A 20,491-nucleotide genomic window follows, 5' to 3' on the forward strand; every position below is an offset into this window, starting at 1 on the left:
TGCTTTCCCAAAACAAAACCTTTTGTGCCATCTAGTGACCACAAGCCAAGTTACACAATGTCATCATTACCAGACATGACCACTGGAAGGCAGCATTTGTTTCTGATGCAGCTCTACCAGCTGCTACTAAGAAGTCCTCCCTTTTGTCTTAGAGCATCTTTGTGTGAAAAGCAGCTGGAAATGAATCAGAAGAGGAAATGTGTAATGCTCCTCTATTCATCAAAAAACGCTAATGAGGTGCCCTTGAGCAGGGCACTAAACATCCAACTGGTCTCAGTGGAGCTGCTCAGTGGTTAACGCTGTGGTGACTGTGGTAACTGTGGTGCACGCTGCAGGTCCGGGGTGTGAATGTGTGTTAATTGTTTGCACAAGATGTAGAACAACAGTGAAAATGAGCATCCAAAACAACAGACTGACTTCTATTATAAAAATATATGTTGATAAAAAACCTGCACATCCATTTTAAAGGACCAATATGTGATATATTTACTGTAATAAAAATCATTACACGACCATGATATGTCATCAGAGATTAAGGAAACATGCTAAATTGAAATACTGGCTTCTCTGACAACAATGCTAGAGTCAGTATGTTCTCCTTTGAAATTTCCATTTCGGTGCGGGACATGTGTTTTTGTTTTTGTCTAGAAGGTAACTCTCAAAGCGGACGGGCGACGGCTCCAATGTTTTGAATTTGGACTGCTGGTACCCATTTTAAACGCTAGTGGACAGTCCTGTTCCTTTAAGCCATCATATGCTGAAACATTTTCATAACTTTCTAAAAAAAAAATATTGATTTAAAATGGTCACTGTGTTATAACTATTAGAGTTGCAACAATTAAGCAATGAATCGATTAGTTGTCAACTATTAAATTGATCGACAACTATTTTGATAATATATTGATCAGTTTGAGTAATTTTTTGAGAAAGAAAAGTAGAAACTCTGATTCCAGCTTCCTAAATGTGAATATTTTCTGGTTTCTTTACTCCTCTATGTCAGTAAACTGAATATCTTTGAGTTGTGGACAAAACAAGACATTTGAGGACTTCATCTTGGGCTTTGGGAAACAATTATCAACATTTTTCACCATTTTCTGAGAATTGTTAGTTGCAGCTTTACTAACTATATAAACAACAAGACAACCAATACAAAGACGTACTTCTTTATTTGCATACATCTAAAAATGACACAAACGGTTTTATCAAAAAGCTTCATCAAGCTTCCAGCATTCTGATAAGGTTGGTGACATACAGTCTTTTCACAGGCAAAGTGGGTTTTCACACTGTGACCATGAACATTTTAATAACATTACTTTTTCAAGTTTCCCTGGACAACGAGGGATCATTTATTATTATATTTGGTCTCCAGTCCGAGTCGACCGCCTGACACTTCACTTTCAATACAAACTAGTGACTGGCAGAGTTTACGCTTACATGTTGAATCCTTAAGTTTGAGTCAACATCTCTAAATGTGCAGTATATGGACATGCATTTCTACATCTCATGACACCTAACATTGCTCCCATTGCACTCGTACCCGTTGATAGTGTCGTGTAGCATACCGCACACATAACCAGGGACATACAGCAGTGGGTAGAACGGGTGATCACAATTACTAACTTATTCACTTTCTGATTTTCACCACTAAACTACAAAACTACTTAAAAGTCCCATCACTGTTCATAATTCAGTATGCACGGTTAGTGTGAGAGGTGGGATGAATTAAGGAAAACACATAAGGCAGTTGTTGAGAGGTAACCAGAATATAAAGTTGTGAGATAGCATGGCTGAGGTCGAAAAGCCAAAAAATTACATCTTAATGTCTTTTCCTAACCACTTTTCCTTGACCTTGATGGAAAATGTCATGAGGTCAAGAAAAAGTGTGAAGGAGAATTCATAAGGACTTAGGAAAAGACAACCGTGGTGTTAAGAGAATCCGACTGCACTGACACTATAGGATCGGTAATGATGATACGACGGCGGCGGTTGGTAGTGACGTGGTTCTGCCGTGGTGAAACTACAATGTTCTGAAGATGGACTACAAAAGGTGTTAGAAAATCTCTTTCAGTGACAGGCTGCTTCACCCGCAGGGTGTGAAAGAAAGAAACAGCAGGTCCTTCTGCTGCTAGAACACTTTACATCAACATATAATAAGGGATTATCTGACCTATCGTGGACGACCGGTGAAAAATATCACTTCATCATCAAGGTTGGCATTGAAATAAAAAAGCAATAACCTATAGGCTACCACTAAAATGTTCATATAATAAATAATGAGTTATTTTTTGAGTTATTGAGAAGGTGTAGAACCATTAAACGTATACTTCTTCTTATTCCTTTTCAGACATAATATTTATTAATGTTGATCATTTGTTTATTGACAGTTTGCTATATGTATACTGTTCATTTTATTTGTTATTCTTGTTTTGATTTTTTACTTATTTGTTACTTGTTTGACATAAATAGAAATAAAGTGAAACTAAATGGTAGTCACTGCCTACTCATATTTATCAACATGAATCCCAATTAGTATCTGACTGTATGAAAATAATATGCAAGACAGGCATATCATTTGTTTTCATGAACGGCCGAATGGTGCATCGCTTTAAAAGTTGCAGCCTCAAGGAATTGCGTGGCGGCATTATCTCCTTTTCTTTGGTCAAGTGTATCCTATGCTAAAGGAGATAAGAAAGGAAGCATTGAAGCACCTTTCTTTAGCATTTAGAGGATACAACCAGCGCTTATCATGGCTGCTACTTAGATACTTCCGGGGTCATTTCACTCAGTTAGGAAAACTTCTAAAGCAAAAAAGACTTTCCGACCGCAGCCCAGGAGCCAGTCACAGGTGTGTGCTGCCTTCATTAGTCAGGTGGAGATGTGTCTGCAACAGTGCAGTGTCAGTATACTGCCATCTGATCAATACCAATAAAACAGCCAGACATTATGGTATTATGAGAAACTATTCCATTCTTTCAACCTGCAATACAGTTTCACTTGTAACTGTAGCTTTCCCCAGTCAATTCAACCTTTTAGCTCCAGTCTGTGAACACATCAGAAGAGTATTCAGGAGAGACGAGCAGGCTGTGCAGACTGAGGTGCTGGTCGACTCTCAACACGTACAGACGAACGGTCAGTTTTGCGTCTCAGAGGTTTTTGTCAGTGGAGTATTCTGTGGAGGTATCTCTCTGGGTTGTTCCCTCCTCCTCTCCTCAGTCCTGAGCTGGTCCTCACTGGTCTCTCAGAAGTCCCCGCAGGGCCCTGGCTCTCAGCTAGCACCACTGTGGCCCCTGTAGCTCTTCCTGTCGTCCCTATGGAGGTGCGTCGTCGTGGCTCTGGACTGGTGTGTCCTCCTGCCTCAGAATCACTCTCCTCCACGGGATCCTTCACCTGGCTGCTCGGCGAGTTCTCCCCGATCCTAAACCAGATAAATAGTGTTGTTGAAAACAATACGGTGCCAAGTAAGTTTAAAGGTCCCATTTTGTAAAAAGTGAGATTTTCAGGTCTTTTACATTATAAAGCAGATTTTAGTGCTATATAAATACTGTTAAACTATCAAAACTCTCAATATACGGAGAAATACACACAGCTCGTATTCAGAAATTGTGCGTTTGAAACAAGCCGTTATGATTTCTGTCCATTTGTGATGTCACAAATATACAATATTTAGACCATTACACGGTTTTAAACGTACACATTCTAAATGTGTCCTAGTTTATTTCCTGTTGCAGTGTGTGTAAATAACATCAGCTGACAGGAAGTAAACATGGACCCAAACTGTTGCCTAGCAACGCAATTCTGTTGGAATTCCGTTGAAATGCACTAAAACAGAGCGTTTCAGACAGAGGGTAAATACAGGTATATTCAGGCAGACAGTATGAGGAAAATAAAGTTATTTTTGAACATTACAGCATGTAAACATGTTCTAGTAGAAACATAAAATACAAGTATGAACCTGAAAATGAGCATGATATGGGACCTTTAAAAGTTACTATTATTAATGATGTGAATGTATATGAAATCGTATCAGGTCAGCGTTTTTTTTCTACCTGAGGTGATTGAAGGCTCGTAGCCAGTGTGAGCCCAGCACCTCTCTCCCGTTGGCCCTCAGACCTCTCCGGTGACTTCGGGCCCTCAGTCCTATCAGTGCCTGAGCCAGATCAGCCTCATCCCCGTGGCCCCAAACCAACTGGGCCCTCTGCTCCGCATCCTGATCCCCCGCCGCCCTGAATAGTCTTTGGAGCTGCCACAGATTCACGTCGCTGAAAATGTTCGCCGAGCCAGCCTTCCTGCTCCTCCTCTCAGCCAGCCGCCACAGCGAGGAAGGGCCCGCCACCATGGAGGAAGGAGGGGAGGCGGGTCCGGGATCCATCCGGAGAGACACGGGAAAAGGTGGCATACACTGGCTCTGCCTCTGTGGAGGGGTCAGTGAGAGTTTCAACTCATTAGGATGTGTTTGCAAAGTGAAAGATGCTTAAATAAAACAACATATAAGCACAGACTGCGTCACAACACCTATATATATACATACAGCTGCCACAACTGAAACCAGTCAGCTGAGAGTCTTCTGCTCTGATTCTTTAATCCTGCTTTAGGAAGGGAGTGACGGGCGGTGCTGTAAAGCCCATTAGACTGCAGATGGCTACTTTATCTGTCTTTACTCACATATGGCTTCACGTGGGACACTAACAGAGGAGGTATTAGCTGAGTGACCAACCGCATGCCTGCATGTGTCAGCTTTCTTTCAGCTTGACAAAATAATCTTAAGTAAAAGGTCCACTTACTCAAACTCTCTCCAGAGCTTTCAACAGCAGAATATGGAGTTTACGCAGGTTGATGACGACCAGGAGTTGACATCATTTTGTCAAACTTACTATTTACTAAGTCAGGAGTGAAGTTTCACATTCTCTTTTAGTTAAGGTTCATTCTCCAGGTTTCAAATCTCTTACTTTCCTCATTACATATTTACTATTTAGTCCTGTATATTTCATGTTTCTCCAATATAGCCTAGGTCTACCCAGGAATAGAAAGGAAAACAATACACTAACAACTGCTGGGTGTATTTGTATAAGTATATATTTATGGGTGTGATAGGGGGTAATGTGTGTATGTAAGCAGAAAAGGTATATATCATTTATTTTACTTTACTCTGTAGTTGTATTGGATGGATGTATTGTTTTTAATGTAGCCTATGTGATGGTACTGGGTAGTTATCTGTGACTTGTATTGCTATCTTTGTCTTCCTGGAAAGAGGACCACAATCGAAATAAAGTTATCCTTTAACTTTCTTGTATCATCCTCGACATTTTTAATGAATATTTGTCACAGTGTATGAACTGTTTTTATAAATAAACAGATCATTCACTGTATATATATATATATATATTGATTTGTCAAATGAATCAAATAACTCCAGAACTAAACCTATACTAAACAGTAAGTGGGTTATTTGAGGACACGCTTGTTATTTTCCCCATATATTATCATCATTATAGGATGCAGCTGTACACTAACTAAACTAACACACATCCACAGACCTATTTATTTTAAGTAGCCTTGGTTAACATTAACTAAACATTTGCCTAACTAAACATTTGCATAACAAACGCACTGGTGTACACAGATTTCTTGCAAAACTAAGAATATGAATAGTCTCTGAAAAAAGGAAGTATGAAATCACCTTTAAAATATATATATATATTAAATAGGCCTATTCATACTACAATATCAAATAGGATGCAGTGACTGAACAACTTAGTGTACTGTATGTATGCTGTGTTTCAGACGGCTGCTGTGGGTAAAAGGCAGTAAACAGGAATCCCATGAGAGTCATGTGAAAACAGAAAGGACTTGTGCTTACCCTGTGATTAAATGGGATATTCTGTGCGCTTTGCTCCTACGACATGTCCCTCTGCTCCGCTGCTCCTCTCCAATGAAAGCTTCCACAATGGCTGAACTGCAGAGGGACAGCCTGTTTGTGTCCAGCTTCACCTGCAACCAATTTCTGTCCTTGAGCTGACCGTCACTCATAAATCAATGTCATCATACGACCAATGAGGGCGTAGAGGTCCTCTGGTCCCTCCTACCGGGGCTGGGAAGCAGCTTTATTTCAACCAATCAGGTTGATGTGGGTGAGAATGGGAGGTGAGACAGGCTCCTCCTCATGGCCACGTAGGGCTGTGTGCTCAAACCCATTGACGTCAATGAGCCAGGCTGGCACGAGCACCGTTTGTCAATAATGCGGGAGGGAAGTAACATGTGAGCATCCTGCACAGAAACACGCACAAACAGGATGACGAGGGCTCCTAAACATCACTCTGTCTGCGTTATGTTAGCCTACACTTACAGTATCTTAACAGAAATATGATGTTATGTTATATTTTGTTATGTTATGTTATGTTATGTTATATTTTATTATATTATATTGTGTTATGTTATATTATATTTTATTATATTATAATATGTTAAGTTGTGTTGTGTTATATTTCCAGTGGAATAAGAAAACTGTTATGTTATGTTCTGTTGTGTTGCTATGTTTTGTTATGTTATGTTATGTTATATTTTTATTATATTATATTATGTTATGTTATGTTATGTTATGTTATGTTATGTTATGTTTTATTATACTATGTTGTGTTATGTTATATTATATTTATTATATTATAATATGTTATGTTATGTTGTGTTATATTTCCAGTGGAATAAGAAAACCGTTGTTATGTTATGTTATGTTATGTTTTGCTATGTTTTGTTATGTTATGTTGTTTTGTTATGTTTTGTTATGTTATGTTATGTTATGTTATGTTATGTTATGTTATTTAATGTTATGTTATGTTTTGTTATGTCATGTCATGTCATGTCATATTATGTTTTGTTATGTTATGTTATGTTGTTTTGTTATGTTATGTTATGTTATGTTATGTTATGTTATGTTATGTTATTTAATGTTATGTTTTGTTATGTCATGTCATGTCATGTCATATTATGTTTTGTTATGTTATGTTGTTATGTTTTGTTATGTTATGTTATGTTATGTTATGTTATTTAATGTTATGTTATGTTTTGTTATGTCATGTCATGTCATGTCATATTATGTTTTGTTATGTTATGTTGTTTTGTTATGTTATGTTATGATATGTTGTGTTGTTTTGCTATGTTATGTTATGTTATGTTATGTTATGTTATGTTATGTTTTGTTATGTTATGTTTTGTTATGTCATGTTATGTTATGTTATGTTATGTTATGTTATGTTATGTTATGTTTTGTTATGTTATGTTATGTTATGTTATGTTATGCTATCTTATGTTGTGTTATATATATTTCCAATGGAATAAGAAAAATAGCCTATTATATTGTGTTACGTTATGTTACATTAAGTTATGTTTTGTTATGTTATATAAGAAAATATTATATTGGGCCTATATTATATTGTAGGCTATTATAGAATATTATTTATTATTATTATTATTATTATTAATAAACAAAAAGATTGACTACATGTTGAATCATGGAAGCCTAAGAATGATTCCGCTTATGTTTTGCTGAAATCTCTGTCTTGCTGCCTCTGGCTGCACCTATTAACATACTTCTCCTTCGTAAAGCCTGTAGGCTATCCTCTCTTCTATCGGAACAGACAGGAGGAGGAAGGTCCCGCAGCCTCAGGGGGGAACTACTCCACCATGGGGGGATATCCGTGAGCAGATGAGCGGACATGGATGAATCCAGCAGCAGTGAGTCCAGCAGAGGAGGAGCAGTGAGCAGGCTTTGAATTACAGGCCTGCCCCCTCTCTCCATCACCCAGCCCCCCCAACACAGACACTACATTCACCAGAGGAAACGGAAAAGACGAAACATACAAGAACGCTTTTTCATTTTCAAAACCCCGGGGCTGTGGAAAGAACACAGAGTTCCTTTCTTTTAAAACCTAAACTTCTCCACTTGTTGGCTTCATCGTCAGACCAAAAACACCCGGCCTTCCTTCCTGTTATTCCCACTTTTTATTTTGCACATCTTTTCCTCCAGCTGTTTGCAGCTGGCAGAAAAGCACCCGCCCTGTTCGGGTTAAGAGGGACCGAGAGTGACCGGAGGAGGAGAAGATAGAAGAAGATGCCTCCACAACAACCTCCACAATCTCAGATGAAGAAGAATATCCTCAAGTTCCTCCAGAGTTTCCTGGGAATCATCCGGATCCTGCAGATCGTGTTTGGAGCCGGCCTGTGGGTCACCATCGCCGCCAACAAATACGAGGGCTCCATCCACTTCGTCCTGTTCGTGGCGGTGCTCTTCTGGCTCCTCACCCTCGGCCTCTTCTTCATCACCCTGCTGGACAAGCAGGACCTGGTCCCGCTGCTCGGAGGAGACCGCTGGTCGGACACCAACCTGGCTCACGACGTGGCCGCCACGGTGCTCTACCTGCCGGCTATAGGAGTCATGATCTACAAGACGGACCGACACGCCTACTGCAACCTGGAGCTGTACACGCACCTCTGTCTGTACAAGGTCTACCTGACGGCTGCTGTGTTCGCCTGCCTGTGCTGCCTGGCTTACCTCCTGAGCCTTATTTATGGGGCATGCAGGAAGTGTCGAGGAGAACAGACCCTACCTGTTGCCATCTGATGACTGGATACAGGGAGAGGGGTATATATGGGTCTTTCAGGGGGGCATCCACAGCAAGATGAGGAATAGTTCACTTCACTGTAATTTAACTCAACAGCTACTCTAATCACAGGTTTGTCTCTATTGTCTCCCCACACACCAAAACCTTCCACTTTGGTGGTAGTGGAGCGGATAGTGGAAAAAGCATGCAAATAGTGATACAAGCACCAAATTTGGCATGATGATTCCAGAGGGGACACTGAGCAAATATGAACGATTGGCAACTTGAAAATCCAAGATGACCATGGCCATTTGTCACGATGGCCGCCAATGGTTTCTCTCATAAAAATGCATCTACTTGGTCGATTTGAGTGATCTTGGTTGTCAAATTACATGTTTTCTAGTATGCTGGATCTAATTTTGATAGTTTTAAAAAAATTAACTGCACTATGGTGGCCATTTTGTGTCTGTTTAGTGTCTGTTTCCTCATGAGAGCATGGGGGGTCACAGCATCCAGGGACTTCCTATTGTTGCTGATGGCTTTGTCTCCTTGTGTCGCAATGACCGTGCAGTATATTTCAGCTTCACACACATTTTCTCGGCGGGACAGTGAAACAGCTGGGTCTTGATGCTTGATTCCCTTGCCGCCATATTGCAGTTAAAAATTATAAAAACTATCAAAATTAGATCCAGCATGCTAGAAAACAGATAATTTGACACCAAGATCACTCAAATCGACCAACTGGATGGATTTCTGTGAGAGAAATCATTATCAGCAGGTCAATTTGGCGGCCATCTTTAAAAATGGCCGCCATCTTGGATTTTCAATTGGCCAATCGTTTATATTTGCTTAGTGACCCCTCGGTAATCATCATGCCAAATTTGGTGCTTGTATCACTATTTGCACGATTTGACTGAAAAATGTATGTTATCCGCTCCACTATGGTTGGTGAGGCAGAATCCTTCAAAATCACTCTATCAAGGGTTAAAAACACCCAAGCAGCTCCTGGCACAGAGGCCTGTATATCCTCCTGAGACCCATCCCATTGACATGTGTCCTCTGTAGTGGACATTTTGTCCACATGCCTACCTTTTACTCTTTTGACCTACTCTATCAACCCCTGGTGTATTGTAAAGAGGACATCATGGGCTTTCCAGTGATATGGCATGTGGTTTTTTTAATCAAGTTGAATGTATTCTTGGTTTAATATCACTCTACGGCCATAATCTTAGTCTTTTCACACTGAAATAGTCCTGTGGTCCACTACAGTGGACATGCTGTAAAATCAAAAATAAAGTTTAAAAAGCCTAAATTGCAAGATTTTCTTTCAACCCTAAATAGGAAGGAAATCACACAAAAAAGTAATTGGGAGACTCTTTTTTTACTCGGTTCCCAGGAGGATATAGCTACCCAGGATGGGAGTCTGATGAGGTCTGAAGCATTGTACCCCTTTATCAAGGCACAGGTGACATGTGTTTGTCTCCTAGTTGTAGTCAAAGGCCATGCCTCCACCTCTTAAGTTTGTTTTCCAGCGATTTAATGTAATTTCCCCTCATAAAGAATCATTACAATATCCCTGTAGGTGCTTATTATAGTGGGGGTAGCAGTATATTCAGTGTTTACAATACAATGGCCGTAACATATACTTGTAGATTTGTGTTGGTACTGTCCATAAAACCTCTCACAAGGGATTCTTCCCAATACCTTTTTTTTTAAAGTATATATTTTTTATGTGTTTACGTGTTTTTGTACGACAGCAAACTAATACTGAAGGACTAAAACACTTTGTGGATCTCCTTTTGACCAGCTCTGTTTTGTTGCAAACAGGTCTATCAGTGCCTTCTGTCAGAATGCTGTATACTCAACAAGGTTGTGACAACAACAACAACGACCCAACAATATGGATGTGATTGGTGCTATACAATGTGTATGCTAAGTGTTCATTATGCAAAGCCAAAGAATAAAGAGCAGTAAGTGAGAGCCGGTGATATGTGTCTTTGGTTATGATCATGTATACGTAGAAGCGTTTCGACAAACCGCTAGAAGAAAACCGTAAAGTGCTTTGTTATTTTGAGTTCTATTTAGAGAGAGGCTTTTTCCAAATGCAACACAGATTTAGAGGGACTTGTGACGGAAGCCCTCAGGAACTTCCTGTTGCGAGATAAAAGCCTGGCCAATCAGCAGGGATCATTTATACCCTGCTGTACCACTTGACCACATGAAAGACATAGATCCTTTCGGCTTATCTAGCAGACGGTGAGAGAGTCACTCACACATGCACACTGACAATGTGCTGTATGACAGGGAGACTGTGTGTGTTGCATGAGAGTTATCCTACTTTTGGAAACAGTGTGTGTGTGTGTGTGTGTGTGTGTGTGTGTGTGTGTGTGTGTGTGTGTGTGTGTGTGTGTGTAATAATCTGGGAAGAGGCTTGTTCTTACCGGAACAGTCTGTTGGGGTTCTGGAGGTGTGGGCTGACGTTCAGCCAATGAAAATGAAGCCAAGCAGCGGAAGATGATTCAATGTCTCGTCTATTCCAGTCGCCGTGCAGCTCTTGAAAACATGCTGCAGATTTAACTGCGCCAAAAGCCACGCTGTGACAACCCTTGCCTTTATACAGGCAGCATTACTACGTGCGAACATGTTGTGTAGTCCTCTGACAAATTTGTGTTTATACTTTACACACTTGTTGTTGCTGGTGTGGGGCGTGTGTATGGTGAAAAAGGCTGCAGATTACTCACACGTAAACACACACTTTTCCTATTTCACTTCTCTCTTGTACGCTTCCAGCTGAATGCGATGAGTTGTTGGACGGGAGCATTAGAGATCAAATGGTGCACTGTAACAGCTCCAGATTCACAATCAAGGATCAAAACAAAGGCAACATAAATGCAGAGATTAGAATACAAAAGCAGCAGATTTACAGAATACAATAATGAACGAAAAAGAGGTGCTTTTGTTGCTTGCAGAGAATATCTGCTGTAACCTGATTCACACACGTATCGTTGACTTATTTAGTGAACCCCAAAAAGTGAGCATATAAAGACAGAGACAGATCAAACTGCAAGCAGGGAAACTGTTAAATTCTTTGTTTAAAGGCAGGGTTGGTACAGATTTTAGAAACATTTTTTGTTATAATAGTTAGAATTTTCAGTACATCCCGACAGCAATCAATAAATCAAATGCTCTGACACAAAAAAGAAGAAAAAAAAAGGTACCTGTGGCTGTCGCAGGACTGTAATAAACTAATCATTTAATTCGGCCTGAATGTGATGATTGGGTACTCTCCAGAGTCTTCCACAAGCTGCTAGTTTGACAGCTGTGGTACTAACTGCCGGTCTCGTTCATTATGATATGTTTATGCACGTAATGATCATTTTGAGGGAGTGGCCTTGGAGGGAGGTCTGAAGCGACGGACTGTCAGTGTCGCAGACTTGGCGACTTTCTTGCTAGATTTAGGGACATTTGGAGCTAGTGCTGCTATTTAATTGGAAAAGAGTTGGCAACACTGGACTCGGTTTTACGGCTGGATCATTTTTAAAAATGTAATGTGCTCTTGCTAGTTTCTCAAGATCGGCCACCCTGCCTTTAATTAGTATTTAATTTGGGTGTTTTATTCAGTTTATACTTCCATGTACAGCATATCCTCCTCTGGGTCACCGGCCTATTTTATACAATGACGACAAGAACAATACAGTGTGTTTGTGTCGAGTGCAAGGTGACATCTGTGGCCAGAGTTACAGGAGTGGAAGGGTTAATGTTACCCAGCTGCAGGATATAAATCTAGCACTTCTAAAGGAGGAAAGGAGTCCCCCCCACCCAGCCACCCACCCACCCTCTCCCTCTCTGAGATTTCCACAGAAGTGTTGTCCTGTCCACGTGTCGGCGCCTGTGGAAACACACTGCTGTATACAACCAAATGGAGACAGTACACAACAGCCCATTGTGCTGCATAAACAAAGCACTAAATCCAGGGATTCAGTTTGATATTTGAAAGTAACCATGGTGAATCATTTAAGTTCTGGATGACTCAAAACTATAGCGTATGCTGACAATTAAAGGCCAGAACAAGGATTCTCATTTACCCTGAACGTCTCTTTGAGCCTACCACATTAACAGGCTCTTTATTATTACGCAGCCCGCAGTTTATAGATGTCACGTCAGTTCAGATTTCTCAGTTTTGTGTATGAGAATTTAATCCTCAAGCATGACGTCCATGTCCAAACAAGAAACCCATTTAATCACAGGTAAAAGCAGGAATTTGGATGTTACCTCCTGACACTATTACAAGGGTGTGGGCACCACAAGAGTGAGGTTGTTAAGTAAAGAAAACCCAGACAACTGCGTATAACGACGTATAGAGCCAGGCGCTTCTCTGGAGTGCCAACTGTGTGCTATTTCTTTTGGCAACTCAACCAAGGAGACATTTCCTGTACGCAGTCTCCCACCCGTCTGCAAGCAACCAGCCGTCCAATAGTCATCATCATAACCCCTCCAAATGGCTCCTCTGGCCCTCCCTGAAAGCACAGCATCATACACACTGCTGCCATGGACTGATGTCAATTCACTGAGAATCTGATACACAGTTTTCTGCTAGAAAATCTAACAGTGAGTTCTGAAGTCCAAACGGATAACAATGACATGACTGTGAGTCATGGTTATGATTAAATCCCTGGCGAGGTTATCACTGAGAAATGATAGGAATGTCTTTTATCGCTCTCAGTAAAAGTTCGGACAATTTGTAACACGTATTTTTCTTGCTTCTTGCCTCTCAACATAGTGGTGCACAGAACACAATGTGGGCTGCAGAAAAGCATCAATGGAGCTTTTACCAGGCCAGATGATTGCTATCAATAGGATTCAATTAAGGTCTTGTTGCTAAAATAAAATGTACAAATCTTCTAATTATACACCACTTTGTTGCTTCAAGATTTATCATTGTTTTTAGAAAAATGTATTCAATTATGTCATAAACAATGTACACACGCGACTTAGTCAAATCAAGGTGGTGCCTTCCAGAGTTATAGGCTTTCTTTTGTACAAGACTTCCTCTTTCTGTTGCCCACCAAAGCTCAGCAATGAAACACTTTCTGGAGAAACACAAGGGTAGGTACAGAACCCGCTTGATTTGACTAAGCTGAAGCATAATATTAGCTTCAGCTGAATTTCAGAAAGCATTTTTACACACAAGGACTGATTCAGATTCAGATTCAGATTCAGACAACTTTATTTATCCCAGAAGGGCAATTCAGTTTTACAAACTACCCAGACCATACACAAACTCACAGACACACAGACAGCAGCCGTCACCAGTATGTCAGAGACAATAGATAAGGGCATAAATAAATAAATAAATAAATAAATAAATGTATATATATATATATATATATATAGATAGATAAATATATAAATAAATAGATAAGTCCTCATGTGCAGTCCATGGGCAGAGATGCACACTGGCACCTTGTGTGACCCCGTGCATACCGACTCACACTAGGACCAGACGAAGGATAAAAATTCACATAGTAATAAAGTAAATAAGTAAATCACATTATAACATTTTTATACATTGCACTTACATTACTACATTCAATGAATGTATAGGCTTACCAGCCATGTGAAGAAAAACAGACATTGGTGTAAACCGACTATGTGGTTTTTAAGGCATTTATTCAAAAAGGATACAATCAACATTTAGCGGCCTGATTTTGTACCAAATCTCTTATATTGAAATAACTTTTGGGAGGAATCTCTTCACAGCCAGTATGTACAGGAGGAACCTTTACAGCAATCAAAAATTCATTGTGCACATGATTGGAAAAAATGTGAACCTATCCTTTGAACATTTTGGGATTTTGTGTATGCTCAGCATTATTCAGGAGGAAATTACATTTAAAAAATACCTACACTTTAAAACTAAAACCCACACTTTCTCACAGACCAGAGCCTGGTGTTACACAGTTTACCTTAATTCTGGGTGGGTAATCCCAGTGGAAATGCTCTATCCAACCTGACCGTGTCTGCCTCTTTTTCTCCCAGCTGACAGTCCTCGTCTGCATGTACGCACATGAAACATGAAAGCGCAGACACATGCACACAGCAGCGCCCTGTTAACCACACTTTCATCAGATACTGCTGAGATGCACATTCCTCTGCTGAGGAGAGGGAAAGATGGGAAAACAGATGGAGACTGACTGACAGAACAAGTGAATGAGTAGGAAAAAAGCAGGAAGTGATGTGCAAAAAAAGCCTTACGTAAAGATCCAAGCAGGAATCTGATTGACATTTCCTGTCTGTGTAAGGCATGAATGGCCACACTGTTCCAGACCGTGTAGTTTGCCTCTGACACTCTCCAGTCTGTAGTTTCCTAACGTGGTGACTTGGATTACAGATTCCACATCTGTTACAGCAGCTTTTGCCCACACAATACTTCTGAATGGGCACAGTGTTCATGTGCTGCGTGAGGGCAACGGCAGCCAATGGTGGGAAATGATGATAGCTATTTATAGAGCCTTGAAAATACCACCGCTTCCTTCATTCTGCCAATCCTCTGCCAAGATGTTGAGTGTTTTACAGAGTGAGTGAGTCTGAGAACGATAGAGAGAAAGGGAGGTAGTCTGACATTGACTGATTCTTGGGCACTGATTCATTAGCAACACCTCCGTCATTCATCACCTGTAATTTTGACCTCACTATAAATCATGTTAAAGAGAGAGTCAGAAGTGAAATCCAAGGTGAGACGCCAACAGAAAGGAAAACCCATAACGGACATTGCATCTTTAGAGCGGTGTAAGCGGACACACACTGGGAAGTAAAACAAACATTCCTTCCAAAAGTGGATCATGGAGTTCCTGATAATAGCTCTCTTGGCTCACAACTGTTTCCCAGCACCACTTTTCCCACAGATTTCACACTCAGAAGCCAAAATTCTCTCTGTCACACAGCAGCAGCGAGGAACAAACAAGTCAATTTAAAAACATATTTTCTCTTCTAATTAAAACCATATCCCCTCAATTTATTCTGGTCAGAAAATTAGCAAATACATGTATTGCATGTCTAAGACCCTGAGATTGGAAAAACATGTGCATTATTTAATATATTGATATTCTTACACTGCATTGTCAGGATTAGTCGTAAGAGTTTGGTAGCAACAGCAAAATGAAGTCAAAACCAGAATTACTTCCTCGCGGTTGTATCCCTCCGCCAACCAGTTGTTGGAGTTTACATGCATGTCTGTCCAAAATGTCATAGCTTCATCATTTTATCCTTATAGACATTTTTGTGAAATTGTCATAATAAGTGCATGAATTCTGGAGATATGGCCAAAAAAGGTGTTTTGTGAGGTTACAGTGACCTTGACCTTTGACCACCAAAATCTAATCAGTTAATCCTTGAGTCCAAGTGGATGTTGGACGTTCCTGAGATATCGCGTTCACGAGAATGGACATACAGATGTACCTACGGATGGACAGAGGTGGTCGCCTGTGCGGATGCATAATAACAATATCCAATGTCCTGAGGAAGAATTGTAAGAAAAAACATGATATCTAAAGGTGATTAGAAAATCCCATCATATTTAAAGTCTATAGCTCATTATTACTCAACTGTCCAGACATAAATGTAACATTTCACTGTGATCTAATCATTCCTGGCTGCTCAACAATAATTTAATTTATCCACTAGGAGGTGTAAAAGGGCTTCACAGAACATGAATTTGACTATTTCCAATTTGGTCAATTGATTAGAGTTTATTTATCTCATTTGCCCCCTAAACACATCCGCTCACAGTAGACATGTAATTCCATGTATTCTTTACTATCCTTCATGAGCCTGTAGAAAAGACAGGAATGCCAGTGGTTTTAACATGATAATAAATAACATAATGAATATAATATACTAATGCATACTGATGCATCTTAATCATAATTTGCTGTATACAGAAGACAATAATAATCTCCTCTATCACCTGGCCTGCATGAAACAGATCAGCTGTTCAACCACAGCTGACACTGGGCATCTTTTAGACAACAAACAGCAGAAATCAACCAGCAGAATTACTTCGAATATAATATACAGGCCAAAACAATCTGTGTTAGCCACAGCATATGAGAATTACTATAAGGCCATTATGTCAGATGAAGACAGTGGCACAAATAATAAGTTAGTATTAAATAAATCTATGCAGCAGTTCACATTGGTATGCACAGACCCATATACTGCACAGTGCTGCTATATGCCACGTAATAAAAGAGCTACTGTGCAATAGCTTGAACAACATTTGGCAATGTGTCAATATAAGTTAGATAATGAATCTCAGACTTGGTGAGAAGCCAAACACTCAAGTGATTTAATATCAGCTTGCAACATCTGAATGACTGGAGTTCAATACGAGGTCAACCGAGACATTGTTTTGTAATTAATTTTACTTTAAGGGGCTCTGACATGGTTGAGTTGCAGTGTGGTTTTCCTTATTCAGCAATCTTTGTCAATTAGCTGACTCATCTCAGTCTTGTTTAAGCATGGAGGTTATAAAGTCCTGTCGAAAGCTCCAGATAAAGCCAGCGAGTGGAGACTTGAGTTGGTTTAGTTTTGTCAAACCACTCTTTCCACGGTCAAGAATGAATGCTAGTGCTTGACAATAAAAACATTTCAGTTCTTTAAGTTAAATCTAAGTTAAACTAAACCCATATAACTGCTTTAACCTCTCTTGGATTTCCCTGTGTTTATTATTCTATTTGTTGAGTTGTCTTTTCACAAACGCATGTGACTACTGTCGCATGCACATCATAAGGGATTGCATATGAGGTGAAGAATTCATCTTTTCACATTCGGGGAGAGGAAAATGGAGCTGTGTTTGGTCAGGGGGAAAAACACAATAACATGTTGACATCAAACAGTCAGCGGTTAACTATCATGAGATGGTTGTGGACAGAGGTTGGGGACAAAATGTGCAAATATACTGCACATGCAGAATTACAAATCTTTGTGTTACAAACTGAGGTTTTGTTTGCCAATATGCAATGCAAATGCAGTATTCAATTCTCCAATAAAAGCTTCTCCACAAAGGGCCAAAATGCTCAGGGCTTGCTGATATCTGCTCATGAACCTTTCCCTGCTCAAACCTGGATCCTTAGTGCTCTGTAATATTTCAGTTATTACGTCACACCTCCCATCTCTCATATCAACCCTCATTTCTTATGTCAAATTTACTGTTTCACCTCAAATCTTTATTTCTGTTAGATAAAATAAAATAATCCTTTATTAGTCTCACGGCGGGAAGATTTGCAGGAATACAACAGCAAAGGAGGACAGTGCAAACAACAAGAGGCATCAGTTAAAAAAGTAAATAATAAAGATATAGTAAAAAGAAACAGGATATAAGAAATAGACTGAATGAGTGTTTGGGTTCACATTATTGCACATATTAATATGAAATATTACATTTTGATATTGCACAGAATATTGAATATTAACATTGGACAGTGGTATACATTGATATTACACATGAACGAGTGAATGAATAAATTGTCACATTAGTACATCTCTGAAGATACATTACATGACTGCTACACTAATGACATGGTGCTGCTTCTGGTCATTTGTAATTTGGGTGTTTTAATCTTATTATAGTTACTGGGCTGTAGTAACTACAACAGTTGAAGTTACAGTAAATGTTTTACTGGCCAAGGTCACCACCTACAGATGAAAAGGAGGAAGAGCAACAATTGGTTCAGCTGTACTGCTGGTGCTTAGCTTTAAGGATCTTGTTTGCACACTTTTGTCTTCTTAAATGTGTAACTATGTCTATATACCTCCTTGAGGGGTCATTATGGAATAAAGACAAGTTATAAGGTCCCTCTGTCAGCTGCTTTATTTAGCTTTGATGTGGGTTTGCAACAAAGTTAAATATGTAAGTTAGGCTACATGTTACTGTTACTGTCATTATAAAACAACAATAAATGATAATCACCTTTAAATCATATTATACTTTGATATGTGTCGACTTTCTCACTTGCACTGTTTTATTTGATAGATAGATAGATAGATAGATAGAAAAAATGGATGGATAGATAGATAAATAGATATATAGATAGATAAAATGGATAGATAGATAGATAGATAGATAGATAGATAGATAGATAGATAGATAGATAGATAGATAGATAGATAGATAAAATGGATTGATAGATAAATGGATGATAGATAGATAGATAGATAGATAGATAGATAGATAGAACTAGACCAAGTTCTATCTTCAGACCTAAACTTGGTCTACGATTGGATAAAACAAAATAAGTTGGTACTAAATATCTCAAAAACCAAATCCATTATTTTTGGATCTAGTCATAAGCTGTCATCTATGCCCACAATGAATCTCTACTTGGACAGTGAACCTATACAGCAGGTGGATAAGGTCACATTACTGGGACTAACCATAGACAATCAACTGTCATGGGTCGAGCACATAGAAACAATTGTCAGGAAAATGGGAAATGGTATCTCCATGGCAAAAAAATGCCTTCCGTATGTTCCAGCACACGTTCTGGGACAAGTATTTAAATCTTTAAGTTTAAGCCACCTGGACTATTGCTCACCTGTATGGTCTTCTGTACCGAAAAGCATACTGTGGAAACTACAAATTGCCCAAAACAGAGCTGCAAGACTTGTGTTACACTGCCCCATGAGAACGAACACAGACAGCATGCATCATAAACTGTCATGGTTACCAGTAGAGAAAAGACTTGCCTTAAGCACAGCGACATTCTTTAGTAACAGCATTTATTCTACTAAACCCGAGTTTTTATACAGTCAAATTACCAGATGCAGGGACGTTCACAGTCATTTCACTAGAACAGCAGGTGATGGCCAAATCATGTTACCTCACCCAAAATCTAATGCCTTAAAAAAGACGGTCATTTACCGCGCCATCACTCACTGGAATAGCTGCCCTCTTCACATCCGTCAATCCTCTAACAAATCCACATTCAAATACCATCTACGAATACATTACTTAAACAGCTGATCGATAGTCCAGTGTTGGTCATGTATGGTTTTCTTTGTTTTCTTTGTTCCTTTTTCCCTGATGATGGGCCTTGAGGCTAAACAAAAAAAAATAATAATAATTTGTGGAAGATTTGTGTATGAATTTGAAATTTGAAATTTATATATGTTTGAAAATTTGAGTGTTATTAGTGTAACACAAATGTGATGTTGTATATAGTATGTATGTGATAAATTAATGTACATGATTTCGGACCCCAGGAAGACTAGCTGGTGCCATTGGTATCAGCTAATGGGGATCCTTTTTAAATAAATAAATAAATGGATAGATAGATAGATAGATAGATAGATAGATAGATAGATAGATAGATAAAATGGATAGATAGATAGATAGATAGATAGATAGATAGATAGATAGATAGATAGATAGATAGATAGATAGATAGATAGATAGATAGATAGATAGATAGATAGATAGATAGATAGATAGATAGATAGATAGATAGATAGATAGATGATAGATAGATAGATAGATAGATAGATAGATAGATAGATCAAATGGATAGATAGATAGATAGATAGATAGATAGATAGATAAAATGGATAGATAGATAGATAGATAAAATGGATAGATAGATAGATAGATAGATAGATAGATAGATAGATAGATAGATAGATAGATAGATAAAATGGATAGATAGATAGATAGATAGATAGATAGATAGATAGATAGATAAAATGGATAGATAGATAGATAGATAGATAGATAGATAGATAGATAGATAGATAGATAGATAGATAGATAGATAGATAGATGATAGATAGATAGATAGATAGATAGATAGATAGATAGATCAAATGGATAGATAGATAGATAGATAGATAGATAGATAGAT

General features: G+C 39.0%; 2 protein-coding genes across 3 annotated transcripts; one reads left to right on the forward strand and one right to left on the reverse strand.

The window, feature by feature from the left end:
* Positions 1–1,149: 1,149 nt before the first annotated feature.
* LOC141773792 (arginine vasopressin-induced protein 1-like) lies at positions 1,150–6,030 on the reverse strand. Its single transcript, XM_074645847.1, has 3 exons — positions 5,858–6,030; positions 4,047–4,411; positions 1,150–3,415 (listed from the first exon to the last, which is right to left on the reverse strand). Exons 2-3 carry the CDS (start codon positions 4,394–4,396, stop codon positions 3,157–3,159), a joined length of 609 nt encoding a protein of 202 aa, XP_074501948.1. The 5' UTR covers positions 4,397–4,411; positions 5,858–6,030; the 3' UTR covers positions 1,150–3,156.
* A 90-nt stretch (positions 6,031–6,120) lies between these two features.
* On the forward strand, positions 6,121–10,574 carry marveld1 (MARVEL domain containing 1). Of its 2 annotated transcripts, XR_012595187.1 has the most exons (3): positions 6,121–6,255; positions 7,600–8,726; positions 10,422–10,574. XR_012595187.1 is itself a non-coding variant. In XM_074645849.1 (2 exons), exon 2 carries the CDS (start codon positions 8,105–8,107, stop codon positions 8,612–8,614), a length of 510 nt encoding a protein of 169 aa, XP_074501950.1. In that variant the 5' UTR covers positions 6,121–6,255; positions 7,600–8,104; the 3' UTR covers positions 8,615–10,574. The 2 variants fall into 2 exon arrangements, 1 of the variants encoding a protein (XP_074501950.1); XM_074645849.1 differs by having other exon boundaries at positions 7,600–10,574.
* The last annotated feature ends 9,917 nt before the right edge of the window (positions 10,575–20,491 follow it).

This window comes from Sebastes fasciatus, chromosome 9, assembly GCF_043250625.1.
Source record: "Sebastes fasciatus isolate fSebFas1 chromosome 9, fSebFas1.pri, whole genome shotgun sequence".
Classification (NCBI taxonomy): Eukaryota; Metazoa; Chordata; class Actinopteri; order Perciformes; family Sebastidae; genus Sebastes; species Sebastes fasciatus.

What these genes read in the sequence shown, in the direction of transcription:
- LOC141773792 (XM_074645847.1), bottom strand. Translation starts at nt 4,396, where the DNA reads ATGCCACCTTTTCCCGTGTCTCTCCGGATGGATCCCGGACCCGCCTCC. An exon ending in CGAGCCTTCAATCACCTCAG is followed by an intron (nt 3,416 to 4,046) that starts GTAGAAAAAAAA and finishes TATCTGGTTTAG; the next exon opens with GATCGGGGAGAACTCGCCGA.
- marveld1 (XM_074645849.1), top strand. Translation starts at nt 8,105, where the DNA reads ATGCCTCCACAACAACCTCCACAATCTCAGATGAAGAAGAATATCCTC.